This window comes from Pan paniscus, chromosome 19 (assembly GCF_029289425.2).
Source record: "Pan paniscus chromosome 19, NHGRI_mPanPan1-v2.0_pri, whole genome shotgun sequence".
Lineage (NCBI taxonomy): Eukaryota > Metazoa > Chordata > Mammalia > Primates > Hominidae > Pan > Pan paniscus.
In genome coordinates this window covers 75,142,929-75,163,255 of record NC_073268.2, presented here as the reverse complement: position 1 = coordinate 75,163,255, position 20,327 = coordinate 75,142,929, and the positions used below count along the sequence as shown (strand labels likewise).

The window sequence follows — 20,327 nt, the reverse complement described above, 5'->3', positions numbered from 1 at the left end:
GTAGCTTGGCTTGTTCTAGTTTTAGCCATTGGAAACTCTTCCAGATTGGCTCCTGTGCCCTTTTCATATGTCTCATTCTTCTTTTTTTTTTTTTTTTTAAGCATTTCTTTGCTTTCTGACATCACAAGATGCCTACCCCAGCCATGGAATTAACCACTTCCTGAGGAACCATGGTTCTTTTTATTGGAGAATGCTATCTAGAAACAAAGATTTGGATGCCACATATTTATTATTATTAGACTGTCACTGCTTCTAGTCCCACTCAATGGATAGATAGAAAATGTAAATTGGCTGGGTGTGGTGGTGCACACCTGTGGTCCCGGCTACTTGGGAGGCTGAGGTGGGAGGATCACTTGAGCTTGGGAGGTAGAAGTTGCAGTGAGCCAAAATCGTGCCACTGCACTTCAGCCTGCATGACAGAGTGAGACACTGTCTCAAAAAAAAGAAAATGTATGGCCGGGCACAGTGGCTCACGCCTGTAATCCCAGTACTTTGGGAGGCGAGGCAGGCGGATCACCTGAGGTCGGGAGTTCGAGACCAACCTGACCAACATGGAGAAACCCCATCTCTACTAAAAATACAAAATTAGCTGGGTGTGATGGCGCATGCCTGTAATCCCAGCTACTCGGGAGGCTGAGGCAGGAGAATCGCTTAAACCCGTGAGGCGGAGGTTGCAGTGAGCCGAGATCGTGCCATTTGCACTCCAGCCTGGGCAACAAGAGCGAAACTCTGTCTCAAAAAAAAAAAAAAAAAAGAAAGAAAATGTATATAGACAGCTGTTCCTTAGCATCTGTGAGGAATTGGTTCCAAGACTCCCTGTGGATACCAAAGTCCACAGATGCTCAAGTCCCCTATATAAAACGGTATAGTGTTTGCATATAACCTGTGCACATCCTCCTGGATACTTTGTTTTGGGTTTTGAGACAGGGTCTCATTCTGTTGCCCAGGCTAGGGTGCAGTTGTGCATAGCTCACTGCAGCTATGAAGTCTTAGGCTCAAGCAATCCTCCCACCTCAGCCTCTCAGGTAGCTGGGACTACAGGTGTGAGCCACCACACCTGATCTCCCAGATACTTTAAATCATCTCTGGATTACCTGTAATACCTAATACAATGTAAATGCTATGTAAATTATTGTGCTATATTTTTTATTATTTTTTAAAAATAAATTCTGTCTATTGTTGGTTGACTCCATGGATGCAGAAACCAAAGATAATAGAGGGCTGACTGTATAGTTACTCATGCAAATACACACACTTATGTGTATTTCTGTACATATCTGTGTGTGTGTGTCACTATGACTGTGAGTCTATATTGGTAACAGTTCAGCTCCAGAGGCCTCATTCTGGCCTTCCCTCTTATTTATAATGCCTTTCTCTGACAGAAGCCTAGCTCTCATTAGCTACAATATATGTATGTACTTGTTCAACCCTAATATACAAGTAGCTTCAGAACCGTTGGCCTCCTGTGGATTCCAGGCTATGCCCTACAAAAAACAAGATTTACCACCTAAAATACAGTGCTTGTATACAGTTCTTTTAGTCTTTAGCTTTTCAGTATCGTGTCATAACATTTTTTCCAAAGATATTTAGGTCCTTAGATTCAAAATTACATTAGTTATTTTCTTTCCCATTCCCTTCATTGTGATTTTGTGCTTCGTTGGTGTAACAGGTTCATCTGTTATGGTCTACATTCTGTCCTCCCCCACATATCCTGGTTAATTTGTAAATTTACATACATTAAAATTCAGTCTTTCTGGCATACAGTTCTGTGGGTTTCAACAAATGTCTTGTATCCGCCACCACAATACTATACAGAACATTTCAGTCACCCCCAAGATTCCCCTGTGCTGGCCCTTTATAGGTAACCACCCCACTTCCCCACAACTCCTGGCTACCGCTGATCTGATCTGATCTGATCTGTTCTCTGCCCTTTTGGTTTTTGCTTTTCTAGAGTCATGTAAACAGGATCACAGTTTGACCTCTCGCTTCGCAAAGTGCAGTTAAGTTTCACTCATCTTGTGTGAATCAGCACTTCCTTCTTTTTTATTGCTGAGCAGTAGTAGTCCACTGTGTGGATATACCACTGTTCATTCATTTGCCCATTTGGGTTATTTCTAGTTTAGGGTGATTAGACTCTTGTAAACATTTGGGTACAGATTTTTGTGTGAGCGTAAGCTTTTATTCTCTAGAGTGTTACATGCTGTATTAGTCTCTTTTCATGCTGCTGATAAAGATATACCCGAGACTGGGCATTTTACAAAAGAAAGAGGTTTATTGGACTTACAGTTCCACGTGGCTGGGGAGGCCTCACAATCATGGCAAAAGGTAAAAGGCACATCTCATATGGTGGCAGACGAGAGCTTGTGCAGGGAAACTCCCCCTTATAAAACCATCAGATCTCATGAGACTTATTCAGTATTACAAGAACAGCACAGGAAAGTCTTGCCCCCATGATTCAATTACCTCCCACTGGGTCCCTCCCATGATATGTGGGAATTCAAGATGAGATTTGGGTGGGGACACAGTCAAACCATATATGCCTAGGGACAGGATTGCTGGGTGTGCAATAGAGAATTTGTCTGGCCTTTGTCCTAGTTCCTGGGAAGTGCCCTCTAAATCCTTGGCATTCCTCAAGTGTTAGGAGTTATTTATGGTGGGCCTTGCTAGTGTATGCTAATGAGATGACTCAGGATCGGGGCTGGCTACACCAGAAATGCTGTGGGTGTCATTAGACAGTTGGAGCTCTGAACCATGTGATAGCCCAGTTCAACTCATTGCCAATGATTGTTATGCCTACATAAGGAAGTTCCAGTAAAAAATCTGGACACCTGCCGGGCACGGTGGCTCACGCCTGTAATCCCAGCACTTTGGGAGGCTGAGGAAGGCAGATTACCTGAGGTCGGGAGTTCAAGACCAGCTGGACCAACATGGAGAAACCCTATCTTTACTAAAAATACAAAATTATCCAGGCGTGGTGGTGCATGCCTGTAATCCCAACTACTTGGGAGACTGAGGCAGAAGAATCACTTGAACCCAGGAGGTGGAGGTTGCTGTGAACCGAGATTGTGCCATCGCACTCCAGCCTGGGCAAAAAGAGTGAAACTCCGTCTCAAAACTGGACACTAAAGCTTGAGTGAGTTTCCCTGGTTGACAGTACTCTGTATTTATATATATATATATATATATATATATATATCGGTGTGCCTGGAGAGTGAGTTGTCCTGAAGTCAAGGGGCCTTCACATTTGGGACTCTCCCAGGCCTCACCCTATGTATCTCTCCCTTTAGCTGGCTTTATTTGTAACCTTTTGTCATAATGAAACTCTGATCATAAGTGCATTTCTGAGTTCTGTGAGTTGTTCTAGTCAATTATTAAACATGAGTAGGATAGCAAATACGCCCAAATTTGTAATCAGCTGGTCAGAAGTGAGGGTGGCCTCAGGATCCCGGAACTTGGAGCTTGTGTCTGGAATGAGGGCAGTCTTGTGGAAGACTTTGCCCATAACCTGTACAGTTTGACCTAACTCCAGGTAGTTGGTGTCAGCACTCATTGCACTGAGTCATATGGTAAGTAGAGTCTTTACTGAGACGCTGCCCAACCTCCACAGTGACATACCATTGTGCATTCCCATCAGTAGCACATGAGAGTTCCAGTGGCATCTCACAAATATTTGGCACTGCCAGAAGTTTTTTAGCCATTCTTTTTGGTTTTTCTTCTAACCAACTGAGCTAACCAGCCATTTTTTAGCCATTCTAATAGGTGTGTAATGATATTTGTTTTGCTAATATTTTGCCAGAACTTTTCCATCTATATTCAGAGGGATCCTGGTCTGAAATTTTCTGTCTTCATCTGATTTGGTGTCAGAGTAATGCTGACCTCATAAAATGAGTGTTCTATTTTCTGGAAAAGAGGGTGTAGAATTGGTGGTATTTATTTATTATTACTTTTTTTTTTATCTCGGCTCACTGGAACCTCCACCTCCCAGGTTGAAGCAACTCTCCTGTCTCGGCCTTCCGAGTAGCTGGGATTACAGGCAGCTGCCACCACGCGCAGCTAATTTTTGTATTTTTAGTAGAGACAAGGTTTTACCATGTTGGCCAGGCTGGTCTCAAACTCCTGACCTCATGTGATCCACCCACCTTCGCCTCCCAAATTGCTGGGATTACAGGCATGAGCCACCCTGCCTGGCCTTATTCTTTAACTGTTTAGTAGAATTCACCAGTGTAACCAACTAGGAGGAAACTTTTTTCTTTTTTCTTTTTTTTTTTTGAGACAGAGTTTCACTCTTGTTGCCCAGGCTGGAGTGCAATACTGCGATCTCAGCTCACTGCAACCTCCGCCTCCTGGGTTTAAATGATTCTTCTGCCTCAGCCTCCTGAGTAGCTGGGATTACAGGCGTGCGCCACCACACCTAGCTCATTTTTTAAATTTTTAGTAGAAATGGGGTTTCACCATGTTAGCCAGGCTGGTCTTGAACTCCTGACCTGGTGATCTGCCCACCTCAGCCTCCCAAAGTGCTGGGATTACAGCCGTGAGCCACCGTGCCTGGCCAGGAAACTTCTTTTTCTTAGGTGTGGTGTGGTTGGTATTTACCTTGCTTGGTGTGCTCTGATTTTTTTTTTTTTCTTTTTCTTTTCCTTTTCTTTTTTTTTTTTTTTTTGAGACAGAGTTTCGCTCTGTTGCCCAGGCTGGAGTGCAGTGGCATGATCTCGACTCACTGCAACCTCTGCCTCCCGGGTTCAAGTGATTCTCCTGCCTCACCCTCCTGAGTAGCTGGGATTACAGGCACGCACCACCACACCCAGCTAATTTTTGTATGTTTAGTAGAGACAGGGTTTCACCAGGTTGATCAGGCTGGTCTTGAACTCCTGACCTTGTGATCCACCTGCCTCAGCCTCCCAAAGTGCTGGAATTACAGGCATGAGCCACTGGGCCCAGCCTTGATTTTTTTTTTTTTTTCTTTTGAGACAAGAGTCCCGCTCTGTCACCTGGGCTGGAGTGCAGTGGCTCGATCTCAGCTCACTACAACCTCCATCTCCAAGGTTCACACGATTCTTGTGTCTCAGCCTCCCTAGTAGCTGGGATTACAGGCGTGCACCACCATGCTTAGCTAATTTTTGTGTTTTTAGTAGAGATAGGGTTTCTCCATGTTTTCCAGGCTGGTTTCAAGCTCCTGGCCTCAAGTGATCTGCTTGCCTCGGCCTCCTAAAGTGCTGGGATTACAGGTGTGAGCTACCATGCCTAGCCTTTTTTTTTTTTTTTTTTTTTTTGAGACAAGGTCTTGCTCTGTCACCCAGGCTGGAGAGCAGTGGCATGATCACAGCTTACTGCAGCCTCAACCCTCCTGGGCTCAAGCAATCCTCCCACCTCAGCCTCCTGAGTAGCTGGGACTACAAGCCACACACCATGTCCAGCTAATTTTTTTTTTTTCAGAGGGGGTCTCACTGCATTGCCCAGGCTGGTCTTGAACTCCTAAGTTTAAGCTATCCTCCCACCTCAGCCAACCAAAGTGCTGGGGTTACAGGTGTGACCCACCTCACCTAGCTTTGCTTGATGTTCTCTGAGTTTCTTGTATCTGTGGTTTTGTGTCTGTCATTAGTTTTGGAAAACTCTAAGCCATTATCTCTTCGAATATTTCTTCTGCCCATTATCTTTCTCTTCTCCTTCTAGGATTCTAGTTGTGCATATTTTACACAGATACTGTCCCACAGCTTTTGTATATTACGTTCTGGGTTGATTTTGTTTTCCCTTCATTTTTTTCTGTTGTGTTTCAGTTAAGGTAATTTTTGTTAACTTATCTTCAAGTTTTACTGATTTTCTTTTCAGCAGTTTAGAGCCTACTGATTAGCCAACTGAAGGCATTCATCATCTCTGTTATGGCATTTTTCATGTCTTACATTTCTATTAATATTTAATTATAGGTTCCATCGATTTGCTGTAATCACCCATATGATCTTGCATAGTATCCACCATTTTTCTTGACATAGTAAACATAATTTTTATTTTTTTATTTTTTTGAGAGAGTCTCGCTCTGTCACCCAGGCTGGAGTGCAGTGGTGCAATCTCAGCTCACTGCAACCTCCACCTCCAAGGTTCAAGCGATTCTCCTGCCTCAGCCTCCTGAGTAGCTGGGACTACAGGTGTGCACCACCACGCCTGGCTGATTTTTGTATTTTTAGTAGAGACGGGGTTTCGCCATGTTGACCAGGCTGGTCTCGAACTCACGACCTCAGGCAATCCTCCCACCTTGGCCTCTCAAAACAATAATTATTTAAAATTCTCTCTCACTTCCAAAATCTCTGTTATCTGAGTCTGGTTCTGATGAATGTTTCATGTCTTCAGAATGTTTTCTTCTTGGCTTTTCATATGACTCTATATATTTTGTTAATAGCAACACATCTCACATAGGACAAGATACTTTGGTGAATAGTTTTTACACCTGAAAGTAAGGAGGCCTTTCCTGCTGCTAAGACCTTTGTTGGCAGAGGTTGAATTAATATATTATGGCTGGTGGAAAAGTAATTGTGGTTTTCGCATTTTTTAATGGCAAGAACCAAAATTACTTTTATGCCAATCTAATAGTAGTTAGGAGTTGTGCTTGGTTCAAGATTGGATTTGCTATGATTATCCTTAGTGGTCTCGAGTTCCTGTGATGATACCTTGTATTTCTGATTGGTGTTGGATACCAGAGCACTGTGTTTCTGACCCTGAGTTTCCAGGCTCAGAAGCTTTGTGCTGGGTCTCCAAGAGGGTCTCTCTTTGTGCTTCCGTTGCTCTGCTGTCCTCTTCCTGGAAATACTCTGCTGTTTCTTGAAGTGTAACGGGGGCTGGGGATGGGCTGGCGTTCTTGGATTAGGTTGCAGTTTTAGGCACTGTGTCCCTAGGTTTGGGAGGGTCTCTGTTTACTTGCCCCTTCCCAGCTAATTGTGGGCCCAGTGATATTTCTGCCCCCTCCTCTGGGATGGGGCTTTTCTTCCATAGTCCCTTCTCTCTGCTGCAGTGACTTTTCACCAGTGTCCAGACGGCAACAGTATTTGTGCTCCTTTTCCTTCATAGGGTGCTTTTGTTCTGTGAGATGAGAGAAAGGGTATGGTAAGTCCCTTTACCCATGCCCAAGGCTGCTGTATACTCCCCTGGGTGTGTGTCACAGCTGACACTTCTTAGGGCTCTTTACAGTATTTTCTGAGCCCCTGGTAGAGATTGTAAAGAAAAAGCCTGCAAGATAGGGCGACTCCCCTAGTTTCTGCAGGCCCCCGGGTCTTAACACTCCTGCAGCCCATATTCTGCATTCACCAATCATCACTTTTAGCTAGCCTGTTCTTTCCAGTGTCTGTTTACAACGACCCTACGAAACTAGTGCTCATGTCTTCTCTCCCCTTGCAGGCAACTGCCCCTCTCCATTTGGTGCCATTTGGTTACTCTGCAACCTCAGCTTTCCAATGGATTCGAAAAAAATGTCCTAATTGATAGTTCATCTGGCTCGTTTGCATTGTAAGAGTAGAAGAAATGCTCCTTCTACCCCTACATCCCGGAGTGGAAGCTGGAAGTGCTGTGATTTAAAAATGTATATATGTAAAATACACATTTTATTGAATGTAAAACATGAGTGTAATTAATCCTAAAACGAGAATTCAGAAAATGAGCCATTTTTAGTTTTTTAATCTAATTTTTTTAATGTTTGAATTATAAAGGTGATAAGATTAGAAAAATTTGGGAAATAGAAAACCCCAAGAGCTATTTTCTTTTTTGCATATTCATTTGAATTTTTATGTGGTAATATTTTTAGATTTCTCCTCATTCTACCTCTCATTCTCACATCTACCAATACATGCCTTCATAGTCTAGATTTGTAGAAGTTTTAGAACTCTGCTTAGGGATGCTTAAGAGCAAATGGTAAGATTAGCCACAGTGTAGTTTGGGACATCAGTAGTACGGGCTGCTCTCTTTCTAAAATCCTTTTCTCTGGCTGGCATGTTGACCGGGAGTCTCCCTTCCATTCCTGCTCTGCAGACCCTGCTGGCCAGAGTCCTTGCCCGAGAGCTTCAGGTCAGTCAGTGTCTCCTGGTGTGCATTTGGGAAAGGCTGCTGCATAGGCTCACCTCCCACTGGGTTTCATTTGACTTAGTGAGCCCGTAGCAACTCGATTTGGCTTAATTGGCCACCCCTAATCCTGTAGCTGTCATACTACTCTGTGTGATGACTAGCAGGGACAACTTTTTCATCATCTTTAGTTAAACTCCAGTTACTCATTTGGAAAATGGTTTCCCCAAATGTGTATCATTCTTGACAGTTTTTCACATTTGTTTCCCTGGTCCTAAAGCAAGATTATAAAAATCAAATAGAACCTGTGTGTGAGGGCCCTTGTTTGCACAATGAGGAGAGGACACACTTCATCTGGAGGTTGCGTGACTGGGGCAGCATCCTACAGCTCAGCATAAGAGGCAGGCTTAACCAACTGCCCAGGGAAGAGCGCTTCTTACTAAACATATTCAACAGTTGGGGCTCTCAGAAAAGAATGTGACTTGTTTTAAATGTAAATAAGGGATCTTCCATAAGGTTATTCCTAGGCCAAGCAAAAGGAGGTTCCCTAAAGCACAATAGAAAAAGTGTTCTTTACTAATTGCTGTTAAGATGACAGATGGGGCCGGGCGTGGTGTCTCACACCTGTAAATCCCAGCACTTGGGGAGGCCAAGGCAGGCAGATCACTTGAGGTCAGGTGTTCAAGACCAGTCTGGCCAACATGGCAAAACCCCGTCTCTACTAAAAACACAAAAGCCAGGCGTGGTGGCCGACGCCTGTAATCCCAGCATCCTGGGAGGCTGAGGCACAAGAATTGCTTGAACCTGGGAGGCAGAGGTTGCAATGAGCCGAGATTGCACCACTGCACTCCAGCCAGGGTGACACAGCAGGACTCTTGTCTCAAAAAAGAAAAAAAAAAAAAAGACAGATGGAAACTTGCAATCAAAAAGAAAATGATGCACTTAGGGAGGCCGAGGTGGGAGGGTGGATCATCTGAGGTCAGGAGTTCGAGACCAGCCTGGCCAACATGGTGAAACCCCGTCTCTACTAATAAAAAAATGAGCTGGGTGTGGTGGCGGGCGCCTGTAATCCCAGCTACTTGGGAGATTGAGGCAGGAAAATCGCTTGAACCTGGGAGGCAGAGGTTGTGGTGAGCCAAGATCACGTCACTGCACTCTGGCCTGGGTGACAGAATGAAACTCCATCTCAAAAGAAGGAAAGGAAATGATGCACACTGACAGCAACAGGGGGCGGGTGTCGGAGGGAATGCTCAGTTATGCAGCTTGTCAGTACAGACAGTTGTTTCTGATAATTTGGTAACTTGGGTAAATTTCTATGATGTTCAAATGATTTTACTGTACCTAGTGGTTCCCTTCTGTCTTGCTGTGTGCTGCTCCTTCAGAAAGAGGTGTTCCTTTTGATCTAAGTAATACTATATTTTAGGGAATTTTTTCAAGTGTAACACTTATTAATCAAAATGTTCCTTTTCTGTCATTCCCTGCTTCAGTAAACCCCTTCAAATATGTCCTTCTTTCAAAACTTCACCTTTTTTTTCTCAGTTGTTCATTTGGTTCTATATAAAGTCATGCCAAGGACTGAATGAATTTAGGGAATTAGGAGTTGAAGATTTTTGAAACTATGTAAAATTAATTGTAAAGGCCTTCCTTACTGGTAGGCAGGAGAACAGTGCAGTGTATTGACAAGGTTGACTCGTTTGGAAGGTCAGTTCCCTCCCTTCAGATGCAGGTGTCGTAAGTGACTTCCCTCCCCCACATTGTCCTTTTTGTCTCTCTCTCCTTTTACTCACTTATCAGCAGTCCTTGGGAGGCTTTCCACCACAGCTCATCTGATGATTTCCTTACTTTCTTCTAGCTTGAAACTCAAAGAGGCTAAGCGAAAGGGGAAAGCTTGGTTAGATGCAGAGTTCTAAGAATGAAGTAGTTGGGAGATTTGATGACCACCGCTTAGTCCTTGGCAGGTCCGGTTCTTTTCTTTTAGGATTGTAACACCGCTCCCTCTCCTCGCAGTTCAGCTAATGAAGAGAACATGTATAAGGCTAAATACCTCTCTTCTGGGGTAAAATAATGTTACAGCAGCATTTAGCAAATCTTCTTTTTAAATGTTCCAAGCTTCCAAACTTAACGTCCATCTCAGGATTTTATTTTCCAGTTCTGAAGAAATCTGCACAAATTTAAACAGTAAATAACTTACCTTTGCTTTAAATAAAAAGACAAATGACTAGTGGTTTTTAAATTGCCGGGTTTTATTAAGATAATTGGCAAAATTTCAACATACACCTTACCTGAATGAACACTTTTAATAAAATATGAAGGATCACTCATGACTACAACTGAACTCAAAAGTGAGATGTAGAGCAGATTTGTAAATTGATAAATTTATTTGGTAAGAAATAATTCACTTCATTCGCTTCACTCCATAGAGAATTCTTTGCAGAGAAATGTTATGAACAAGAGAACAAAGCCTGTCTCTCACCAAAGAGCACCTAGAGTAAGAGTTTACAATGATGTATCTGGATTATCTAATTCATCAAAGTTTATTTCCTTTTCAAAAACAACTGCTGTGTCAGTCTGGAGTTCCCTGTCCTATTTCATGTTTTCTAATTATTACAATAAATAGTCTTCAAAATAGAAGATAAAATGCTGCTTTAAGAAGTAACAGTTATTTTTCAACACCATACCATTTGTCTGGAAAATCATTGTGTTATAATACTGGCGGTATCTTACTTTGTTTTGCAAGAGACATTTAAGCTATTTGCAGATCAGAATAGAAGAGTGGGCATTTGTCCTTTAACATCACGTGATTTTCAAAGGTGAAAAAAATTTCTTTTGCTAACTTACGATTCAAAGAAAAATGGTCTCAAATTAAAGTGTGGACAAAACTGTAGTATTCCCTTTTATAGCCTTGCTTAGGTAAGAATGTTCACTGAGTGAATAAATTAGGTTTAAAAATTAAAACAATAATTTAGATCATTTTCCCACAAAGCCTTATCAAGGATTTGATGGGGAAGGAAGTACTTGAACCACAGCAGTTTTATCTGTAAACACTGAACTTGGCCATGCATCATTTTCATCTGGATGTTGCACTTCTCACTGGCACAGTGTTTCAACAGTGGAGTGTGGTTGTCATGAAAATGCAGTATTGACACTATACCACTATAAATGTGGTCAAAATTAGACTCAGTGTTGACATTGACATTGTTGCCATTGTCCTTGGAAAAGGTGTTACTTTCAAGGAGCCTCCTAAATGCAACAGTAACTTTAATCATCATAATTCAAGGACAATGGATGGCACTTCTAGGTAAAGAAAAGGTATATACATATGTGTTTCTACCCATCCTCTTTAGTACAGACCTAAATGGGATTAATAGCCCCAGTGTGTGTTGCTGTAATGTTGCCTAACCTCATGTCCCTCAAAAGTACACATCTAGAAAGTGAACAAAGGAAACCTTTAAATTAGGGACTGACTCCCTTTGAAACTCACAGTGAATGTACAAGGAGTTTGTAATGACTTCAGTTGGTGACCTGAAGTTTGTTTCCCTAACCAGTACTACACTCTTGTTTGGATTTATTTTACTATTTCCTATTCTAACTTGTTTAGCAGGCAAACAGACTGATGCAGACCATGTTAAATTGAAAAAGGGATACTGCCACTCTTTAAGGATTGAGTGTAGAACTTTCACCACCACTAAATTACACAATGAATAAAAATACAAAACACATAATTCACAGACTATACCTCAGCATTAACAGTTTATAGATATTATATAGATACTTTTATATCTGTCTAATATTTTTACAATCACCAGGTACACCATCATTAAATACAAGTTACAGAAATATGTAGATACCATTAGTTAGAGGGTTACTTATTGCTTACGTCAGCAAGCAGCAAATAAGGGCACAGGATTTGAACTGAAGGGAACTACTTCCTATCACCAGTGGCGTTAAGAAAGAACACTGCATTTCACAAAGCACTGCTTTTATCTAGTTTATAGAACCAAGAGCAGCATATATCAGACCAATAACTACTATTTTAGTATGTATTATAGAATTTTAAAGGATTTACCTTACAAATGGTACCTAACTACTCTATAAATACGCATGTTGTGAACAAATGAATAGTTGCTATTTTTCACAATATTGGTTTATAACGACCACACTAGAACTACTTTGCTTTATTTTGTAGAGAGCTAATGGCATGAGAAATGAGTTAACACTGCTGTGTAGTCGGACCTACAAAATCCAGACCCTTAAAGATGGGTCTGTGTTTGTCCCAGTTTTATCCAGCCATTTTTCCCCACTGAGAAAGCCTAGCATGTGTAGTAACTTTTTCCCTTTACCTTCTTTATTCTGATCAAAAACATTACCAATAGACAAAAATAGAAATTTTAAAAAGCTTTTTTTTTACTTCGCTAAGCACTTTGGACTATAATGTGTACCAATAGTCTGCTGCCTTTGTTTTCTTGTTTTCTTAGATAATTTGATTTGAAACTGACACTGCACCTGATGGGTTAACAAGATCTAGGCTTCAGAAAGTGACAGATATGAGTGAGGACCATGTGTGGGGCAAAGCCTCAGAATGATGAAAAGGTTCCGGCGCTATAGTTGGGGCCATGTTGACTCCTTTTCAACCATTTGTCACAGACGTGAGAAGAAATGACTTCAAAATCAAGAGAAAACAAATACTGAAAGTCTCTACTTACATCCAAATTTTAAAAAATAAAATCTGTAGATTAACAATCTGATCATTGCTAAAGTGAAGCTGTTTTTGTCTATTTGATATAGCTATACTGGTACCCAAAATATGCCAGTCATCTGTGTCTTTAAAATTCAGAGATTTTAGTCCTCTGTTATGGGCCTGGGGAACGTGTACTATCCTATAAACACATGATTAGGCGGGGGACACTTCTTAGCGAGAGCACTCACCCTTGTTAGTGAGCACTCCAAAGGGGCCGCCCATAGGCATTGGCCGGGCTGGTCTGCGGTTGACTAGGGGAGGGTAACACCAAGACATTCGTGACTTTTAGAGAATCAGAGGCTGCTTCACTGAATGAATGAATCTGATAGTTTGTTGTCTTTAGTTGACAACATGCTTCTAACTTGAAACTGCAGAAATAGCAAAAAGCAGACAGTTTCAAAATATCAAATATAACTAAATATTGAAATGAAAAGCACACGTCCTGTCTCTGCAGTCTGAAGCTACATGTAAGCAGGACACTGATGTGTCTTCCAATTACAACTAAACAGACCTGGCTGTCAGTAATCTGCATTCTCGGTGGCCTCTGGGCTCACTTTAGGCAATACTTTCAGCCGCCTTCATTCCAATTACTTCACTACCTTGGGGGAAATAATTTTAGAGAAGATAAAAGTAGCATTTTTCATTCTCTAAAATCACTTTGTATTTTATAGTAGTACATGCCTTTGCTGTCTGAACTAAAAAAAGACAAAATATAGAAATGCTTTTGATTTTCTTTGTAAATGGTATTTTGACTCTGTAGTGTATTTGTACCTGACATCATCTCCGTTAAAGCAGTTTTATTCCTGAGATGAGGGTACAGTGGAAAACACATTAGCATCATAGATTAAAACCAGTTGACAGCGGTCTCCTAAAATGCTAAATAATAAAAATTCCACCAAAAGCACCATAACAGGTTATGAAACTCCCAAATAACTACAGCCCTAGGAAATATTTTTTAATTAAAAAAAGTTCACAATCTTTTATGTTACAGGAAAAAAATCCGTAAATCTTTCTGACTATAAACCGCCTCACAAGTCTGAGAATATGACACTTTTACACTGATTTACCACTTTCATTGTTATCAGTTAAAATCCATATGGCTTTTAGTCTTTTACCTACCCAAAAAGGTGAGGGGGCAGGGGGTTCCTTCATAGTGCCCAGGATTTTGAGGGACATTTCCCAACCAAATGTAATTCAGCATTAAATTTTCCACAGATAGGCACATCAGACCAGATTTCAACTGCATTGAGATTTCAACACTGTATATCCTGACTGAAATAACTAACTTGAAAGCTTCCACTAGTGACTGAAGGGATGGTGGGAAGGGGGTTGTGTATCTAGTGACATGAAGGATGGCGGGAAGGGGGTTGTGTATCGGTGTCGAGACACATCACAGGGACCAGCTGTGTAATTTTGCAAGTGAAACTGCCAATACTTCTTTTTAGATTGAAAACACTGTACTTTGAGTTTCCTAGAGATCTATTTACATTTAAGAATTGAGCCATCCATGGATTCATAATGAAGCACATATGTTTTAGAAATGTCTACCTTGTTTCTACTCTGATAGTGGTATTTTTATTGGGGGAGAGCTAGCTAACCTACTTGAAAGAAAAATTATTCTATTTTATAGCTCCAAGGAAGATCTGGGCATGGAATATCATGAGTCTTTCTGAGCTTCCTCATGTTTTCACTGTACCCTTTCCAACTATTTTGCCTCCATGGCAGAGAACTTCTTATCCTATTTCTCTTCCCACTTCCAGTAAGTGAGGACAGGCTAGTGCCTATTTTGTGGGAAGGCTCTTGAGCAGAGAGAAATGAATAAAACTTTGGATTAAACCTGAATCTGTGCCACTTCTTTGAGTAGTGGTGGTGTAAATGAGACAATCTAGAAACTCTGTTTCCCGGGGATTTGAACTGTTCATTTTCCAACCCTGAACAGACAGGAGACAAGCTCTGCATTCTGTATATCTGCTCCCCTGTTGAACCCAAATTGAAAGCAGTGGGGAACTCTCCAGCACCACTCCATTCAGGCAATGATGACTGAACTGATTTTTTCTCCATCATTAACTCATTAATAAGATTTGCTTTCTTTGGTGCACCAGGACCAAACATCTCAACTGGTAGCAAAAACTGGGCACTGTGAGGTTTGCTTGCTTCTATTTGTGTGAGATCTAGGTAGCCTGGGTCTTCCAGCACGTTGATTTGGGACCCTGGGCTCAGGCTAGTTCTATCAGTGAATGAATCCACACGCCCATCATAGCCTAGGTCGGCTGGTGCTGAGCACTGGTGCTGAGGCCAAGGGCGTTTGCACTCTCCATGATTCTCCTTATCATCCCCACCATCTTCTTGCCCTCCTTGAAAAGAGTTCTCTGTCCAATCTGATTCCTCACTAACATTTACAGCTTTGTTCATGTCCCTCAGGAATACCACAATAACCGTGATGTTATCACTTGACCCAGCATCACGAGCTGATGCCACTAATTTGTGGGCAACCATGCTGCTGTCTCCGTTATTCTCTTTCAGGTGGTCGGACACAACTTTCACTGCCTCATCAGGGTTCACGGTGTCATAGAAGCCATCACAGGCCAGAATGAGGTAGTCTTCGGTCCCATCCAGAACAGTGGAGGCAGAATCTGCATCCCCACAGATATATGGCTTATGTTCAGCATCTCCTGCGGGAAGCAGAGTGTAGGGGCATCATTAGCCTTTATTTTACCTTGCATGCTAAGAACGTTTATGACCAATGCCATGACTCTGATCACAGCTTACTGGATTGTGAACTGACTTGACTGGAAAGAATTTATAAAATAGTTTTTGACAAAATACTTAAATTCTCTGGTAATCAGATCTGCTTACTCCTTACTCCCAGTTAAATAATTGCTAGTTACTGGGCATAAGTCCTTACCTAGCTTAGACTCTGAATCTGCACCTCTGGCTATGATTTAGGCTTAGCTGAGTGTAACAACAATGTCAGATCTAAAAGTTTGTTGCTGTACTGAAAAATTCAGTACACTGTGTAGGAAGACATGGTTGATTCAGTAGATCTGTTCTTTTGCAGGTGGTTTTGATTTAATTGAAATTTGAAAACAAGTCCACATTGAAAGAAGCAAACCAAAGCTCTGATCATTCTCTTCATTAAATAATTTTTGTTCTAGTTTAGAAATCAATAAATAGCTTCATGCTGCGAGCACGAAGGAAGGTTTGAGTTACACGAGATTTTATAAATCAAGTCTAACTCCCTTAAGCCAGGAGGAGTTATGTGGCTGACCCAAGGCCTCACACATGGGAGCTGAATGCACTTTTCTTGACTCCCAACCCACTTGGCTTTCTATTTTTTAGTGGTGCTTTACCTGTAACTTCTAGAGAACAGACAAAATGTATGGCCATTTTTCTCTTATATTTAGAGACTGCTATATTCTTCATATGGCTCTGCTCATCGCCCCACTTCTGTCTTTATTGTTATTGTGCATTTCCCCACTTATTAACAACTGTGAGAACCCAAGGTCTTTCTGGGCCTTTCTCTCTTCCTTTTCTTGCTTAGCTTCATCCTCTCTCAGAATGACATCTGAGCTGGTCCTGAAGGGTAAGTTAGTTATCACCAGGCAGAGAAGTTGCCTCAATTGAGGGAACAGGATAAGCAAAGGCAGAGGCAACTGTTAGGGAGTAATGTACAGTTGGAGAGTAGGGTGCTTGGGGTAGGAGCGAGACTGCAGACCTTGGGACCACACTAAACTAGGTTTCTATCACCAGACTACTGAGATAATTGATCATTTAGGGCTTTCAGATCCAGAGCACTTCCAAATCCATTCATTGTTTACACTGATTACATTCCTTTAGGTACCTTGTGAGAGTGCAGCAAAAGGGTCCTTAGCCTATGAGGTAACCAAATAGCTTATGACTACAACAAGGGACTCTCAATTCACTTTTTTATTTTTATTTTTATTTTTATTTTTTGTCGCCCAGGCTGGAGTGCAGTGGCACAATCTCGGGTCACTGCAGCCTCAGCCTCCCAGGTTCCAGCAATTCTCCTGCCTCAGCCTCCGGAGTAGCTGGGATTATAGGCGTACGCCACCACACCTGGCTAATTTTTATATTTTTATTAGAGATGGGGTTTCACCATATTGGCCAGGCTGGCGTCGAACTCCTGACCTCTGATAATCTGCCTGTGTCGGCCTCCCAAAGTGCTGGGATAACAGGCATGAGCCACCGCATCTGGCCTCTCATTCACTTCTTTACAAAAAAATAAAAACAAAACCACACACAGGGTACTGAGCAATAATTCCTAGAATAGGGTATCATAAATCATCATTACATAGTATTATAAAAACAAGAAATAAACTCCAGATATTTACAAAGGGCTTTACTGTATAGCAGTGGCATATTGCTTAGTGGTTAAGGACACCAGCACTAGTGTCAGACTGCCTGGGTCCAAATGCTAGCTCTTCTACTTGTCACCTACACAACTCTCATCAATTACTATCCTTTCCATTGCACTAAAACTGAACTTTTTGACTCAGGGAATATTAAAATGAAGATAAACTCACTTGAGTAATCTGACTATATATTCATTATTTCTAGTATCTGTTATAGGTTCTCTTTGACACAAGAAAGTTGGCCAGGCGCAGTGGCTCATGCCTGTAATCCCAGCACTTTGGGAGGCCAAGGCGGGAGGATACTTGAGGTCAGGAGTACGAAGCCAGCCTGGCCATCATGGTGAAACCTTGTCTCTACTAAAAATACAAAAATTAGCCGGGCCTGGTGGCGTGCATGTGAAGTCCCAGCTACTCAAGAGGCTGAGGCAGGAGAATTGTTTGAACCCAGGAGGCAGAGGTTGCAGTGAGCCCAGATTGCACCACTGCACTCCAGCCTGGATGACAGAGGGAGACTGTGTCTCAAATAAAAAAAAGTTTCTTTCCAACATTTTACATCCCTGTTTAATCCTCAGATAGGCTAGAAAGCTCATTAGGAACCCTATGGATAACTCTGCTAGAACCAATGTGGGCACATGCCCTATCTAGCAGGTTGCATGATTAGATACACAGAGCAACAAATAATTAATATAATTACCTGAGTTAGTATATCTATTAGGTAAGAAATTAGTCTTCGACATTATAAATGTTCATTTTACTCCTTCCATTCACAAACACACCCTCTCATCTTACTCATATCTAGGCTCTTCTCCATTCATTCATTCATTATTTCTTTTTTTTCTTTTTTGAGACAGAGTCTCGCTCTGTCGCCCAGACTGGAGTGCAGTGGTGTGATCTCAGCTCATTGCAACCTCCACCTCCCGGATTCAAGCAATTCTCCTGCCTCAGCCTCCCAAGTAGCTGGGATTACAGGCACGCACTACAATGCCCAGCTAATTTTTGTGTTTTTAGTAGAGACAGGGTTTCACCATGTTAGTCAGGCTGGTCTTGAACTCCTGACCTTGTGATCTACCCACCTGGGCCTCTCAAAGTGCTGGGATTCTAGGCGTGAGCCACCGCGCCCAGCCCTCATTCATTATTTCTTACAGGAGTCAAAACCATCTTTCCCAAGCATGCTTTTGATTTAATCAACTTCACGTATATGCTAAGGTGCCTCCATAGCCTGTTAGAGCTCATTAAAACTCAATCTATTTAAGCAGAAAATGCAAAAATTTAAAAGATATTTAAAAATAAATAAATAAGTAAAATCCAATATGGGATTCAGTGTCCTTCACCAATTTACTAAAGTTCCCATCCCCTACTCTACCTGACTATATGATTATCATCATTATTATTTTTTGAATTCCGCCTCTAAAAATAAATGTGATCTGAGTCACACTGTTCCCAAAAATCTTGTTTTAGTGCTTCAATTAAAAGACTGCTGCAACTGTTAGTTTGGAACAGAACATACAAAGATTTGTACAGAGAAAATGCTGCCAAAGTTCTGGCTTTTCACCTGCTCTACTGTTGGGTGTCAAATTCATGACATTTCGCCCCCAAATTTGGTAGGAGGGCATGAATATCCATTTCATGGTAGAAATGGCAACATCCTTTTGTCTTCAACCTCTTCTCTCCATATGTTAGGAAACATATCATGCCTCTGTCAACTTTGGATCATACATCTGAAGGGCTCATGGGGAGAAACTGTTGAAAACCTTTTCATTTTTATAAGTATCATTTCTTTCCTGAGTAGAGCTGAACTCTGCCCAGGAGTCCTTTTCTTGTCCTTTTGCAGCCCCCTATTTTATTCCATGTGGTTTCCAATTCTTTCTCAAATTCTTCAACTCCCTCATCCACTTAAGCTACTGGATTTTGGTAAATGGCCTAATTTCCTACTTCAAAGACAAGTTGATCAGGCTTGAATTTTCTCAATTCCCCTCCCACCCTTGCCACACACGCACTGTTTGTTTAATCTGTAGAGATTCTCCCATATCAGCTACCATTTTCTCAGGGTAAGCAGTGTCCTTTTCCCATCCTAACAGTGAGCCTGTGCTGCTCTGGCTTCTCTACTCTCTCGTCTTCAATTTCTCCTCTACTTGCTCTCTTCCTTGTCCTACAAACATGCTCAAATCTAAAATCTCCTCATCCTAAAAATAGAAACAATAAAAAGGAACCCTTTCCTGAATCAGCTTTTGCCTTAAGCCACACTATTTCCTTTCTCCCCTTCACCATCAAACTGCCCAAGAAACTAAATCTACACTTGCTCCTTTATGTTACTGCCTATTTCCAGTGCCAGATTGTTTGTTGATTAGTAGGTTTTCCCACCTACCAATCCATCTCATCAGTTGATACCCTCCTCCATATCCCTTTTTAGCTCTCCTCATCTCTGTAACAAACTGTATGAATGTCTCCCAGCCAGGCTCTTTCTACTCTAGCCCAGCTTCCATACAAATATCTTTATAAATACAAATCTGACCCTGTGGCCCCTCTGCGTATTCACCTGGTAAAGTCCAGACTACTTAGCCTCGCACATAAGGCCCTTTGCAATCTGGCACCAACACTGCTAATCTACCACTCCCATCTCTGCTCTAACCTCCTGTACTTGTTGCTTTTCCTAAAACATGCCATGCCCTTTCAAACCCCTGTGTATTTATATTTCCCTCTACCTATGTAGGGATTTCCTTCCCAGCACATTATCCTCCACATTCAACTCAAAAGTCACTCTATGTATGAAGTCTCCCTTATCCACTCTTAGATTGTTTATTTTTTATTATTAAAATAGAGATGAGGTATCACTATGTTGCCCAGGTTGGTCTCAAAATCCTGGGCTTAAGCATTCCTCCCCCCTTGGCCTTCCACAGTGCTGGCTGCCATACCCAGCCTTTTCTCTGAGATTGTCACTTATTAAGGGACATTCTTCCCTACTTTGGTTTTCCCTTTTAGAAGAAGAGGCTGGTATTCTCTATTAAGTTAGTTCTGTAACAAGCATTAAAGATGATCCTCAATCCTCTGACAAAGGTCAGATCAGGAGAAATAGGTGTTTGGTTTGAGTTGTCAACCTAATTCACTGGCCACTCAAGCACTCATATAATGATCATTAACGTAAATTGGTTCCACAGATAGTATAGTCCTCTGGTTCG

The 20,327-nt window shown here is 41.7% G+C and overlaps 2 protein-coding genes across 14 annotated transcripts in view; one reads left to right on the top strand and one right to left on the bottom strand.

Annotated features, from left to right (window-relative positions):
- Window positions 1-12,783, top strand: part of TRIM37 (tripartite motif containing 37) — a 123,453-nt gene extending 110,670 nt beyond the window's left edge. For 8 of the 13 annotated variants that reach the window (XM_055101634.2, XM_055101626.2, XM_055101628.2 and 5 more), the window contains one exon: window positions 12,516-12,783. In XM_055101634.2, coding sequence (XP_054957609.1) covers window positions 12,516-12,519 — 4 coding nt within the window. In that variant the 3' untranslated portion in view covers window positions 12,520-12,783. Of the gene's footprint in view, window positions 1-7,383 lie in introns of all 13 variants that reach the window. The other 5 variants (XM_055101629.2, XM_055101623.2, XM_055101622.2 and 2 more) reach the window with 1 other exon arrangement.
- PPM1E (protein phosphatase, Mg2+/Mn2+ dependent 1E) overlaps window positions 10,391-20,327 on the bottom strand; it is a 229,989-nt gene continuing 220,052 nt past the window's right edge. The window contains exon 7 of the mRNA XM_034942580.3: window positions 10,391-15,450. Coding sequence (XP_034798471.1) covers window positions 14,393-15,450 — 1,058 coding nt within the window. The 3' untranslated portion in view covers window positions 10,391-14,392. The remainder of the gene's footprint in view (window positions 15,451-20,327) is intronic.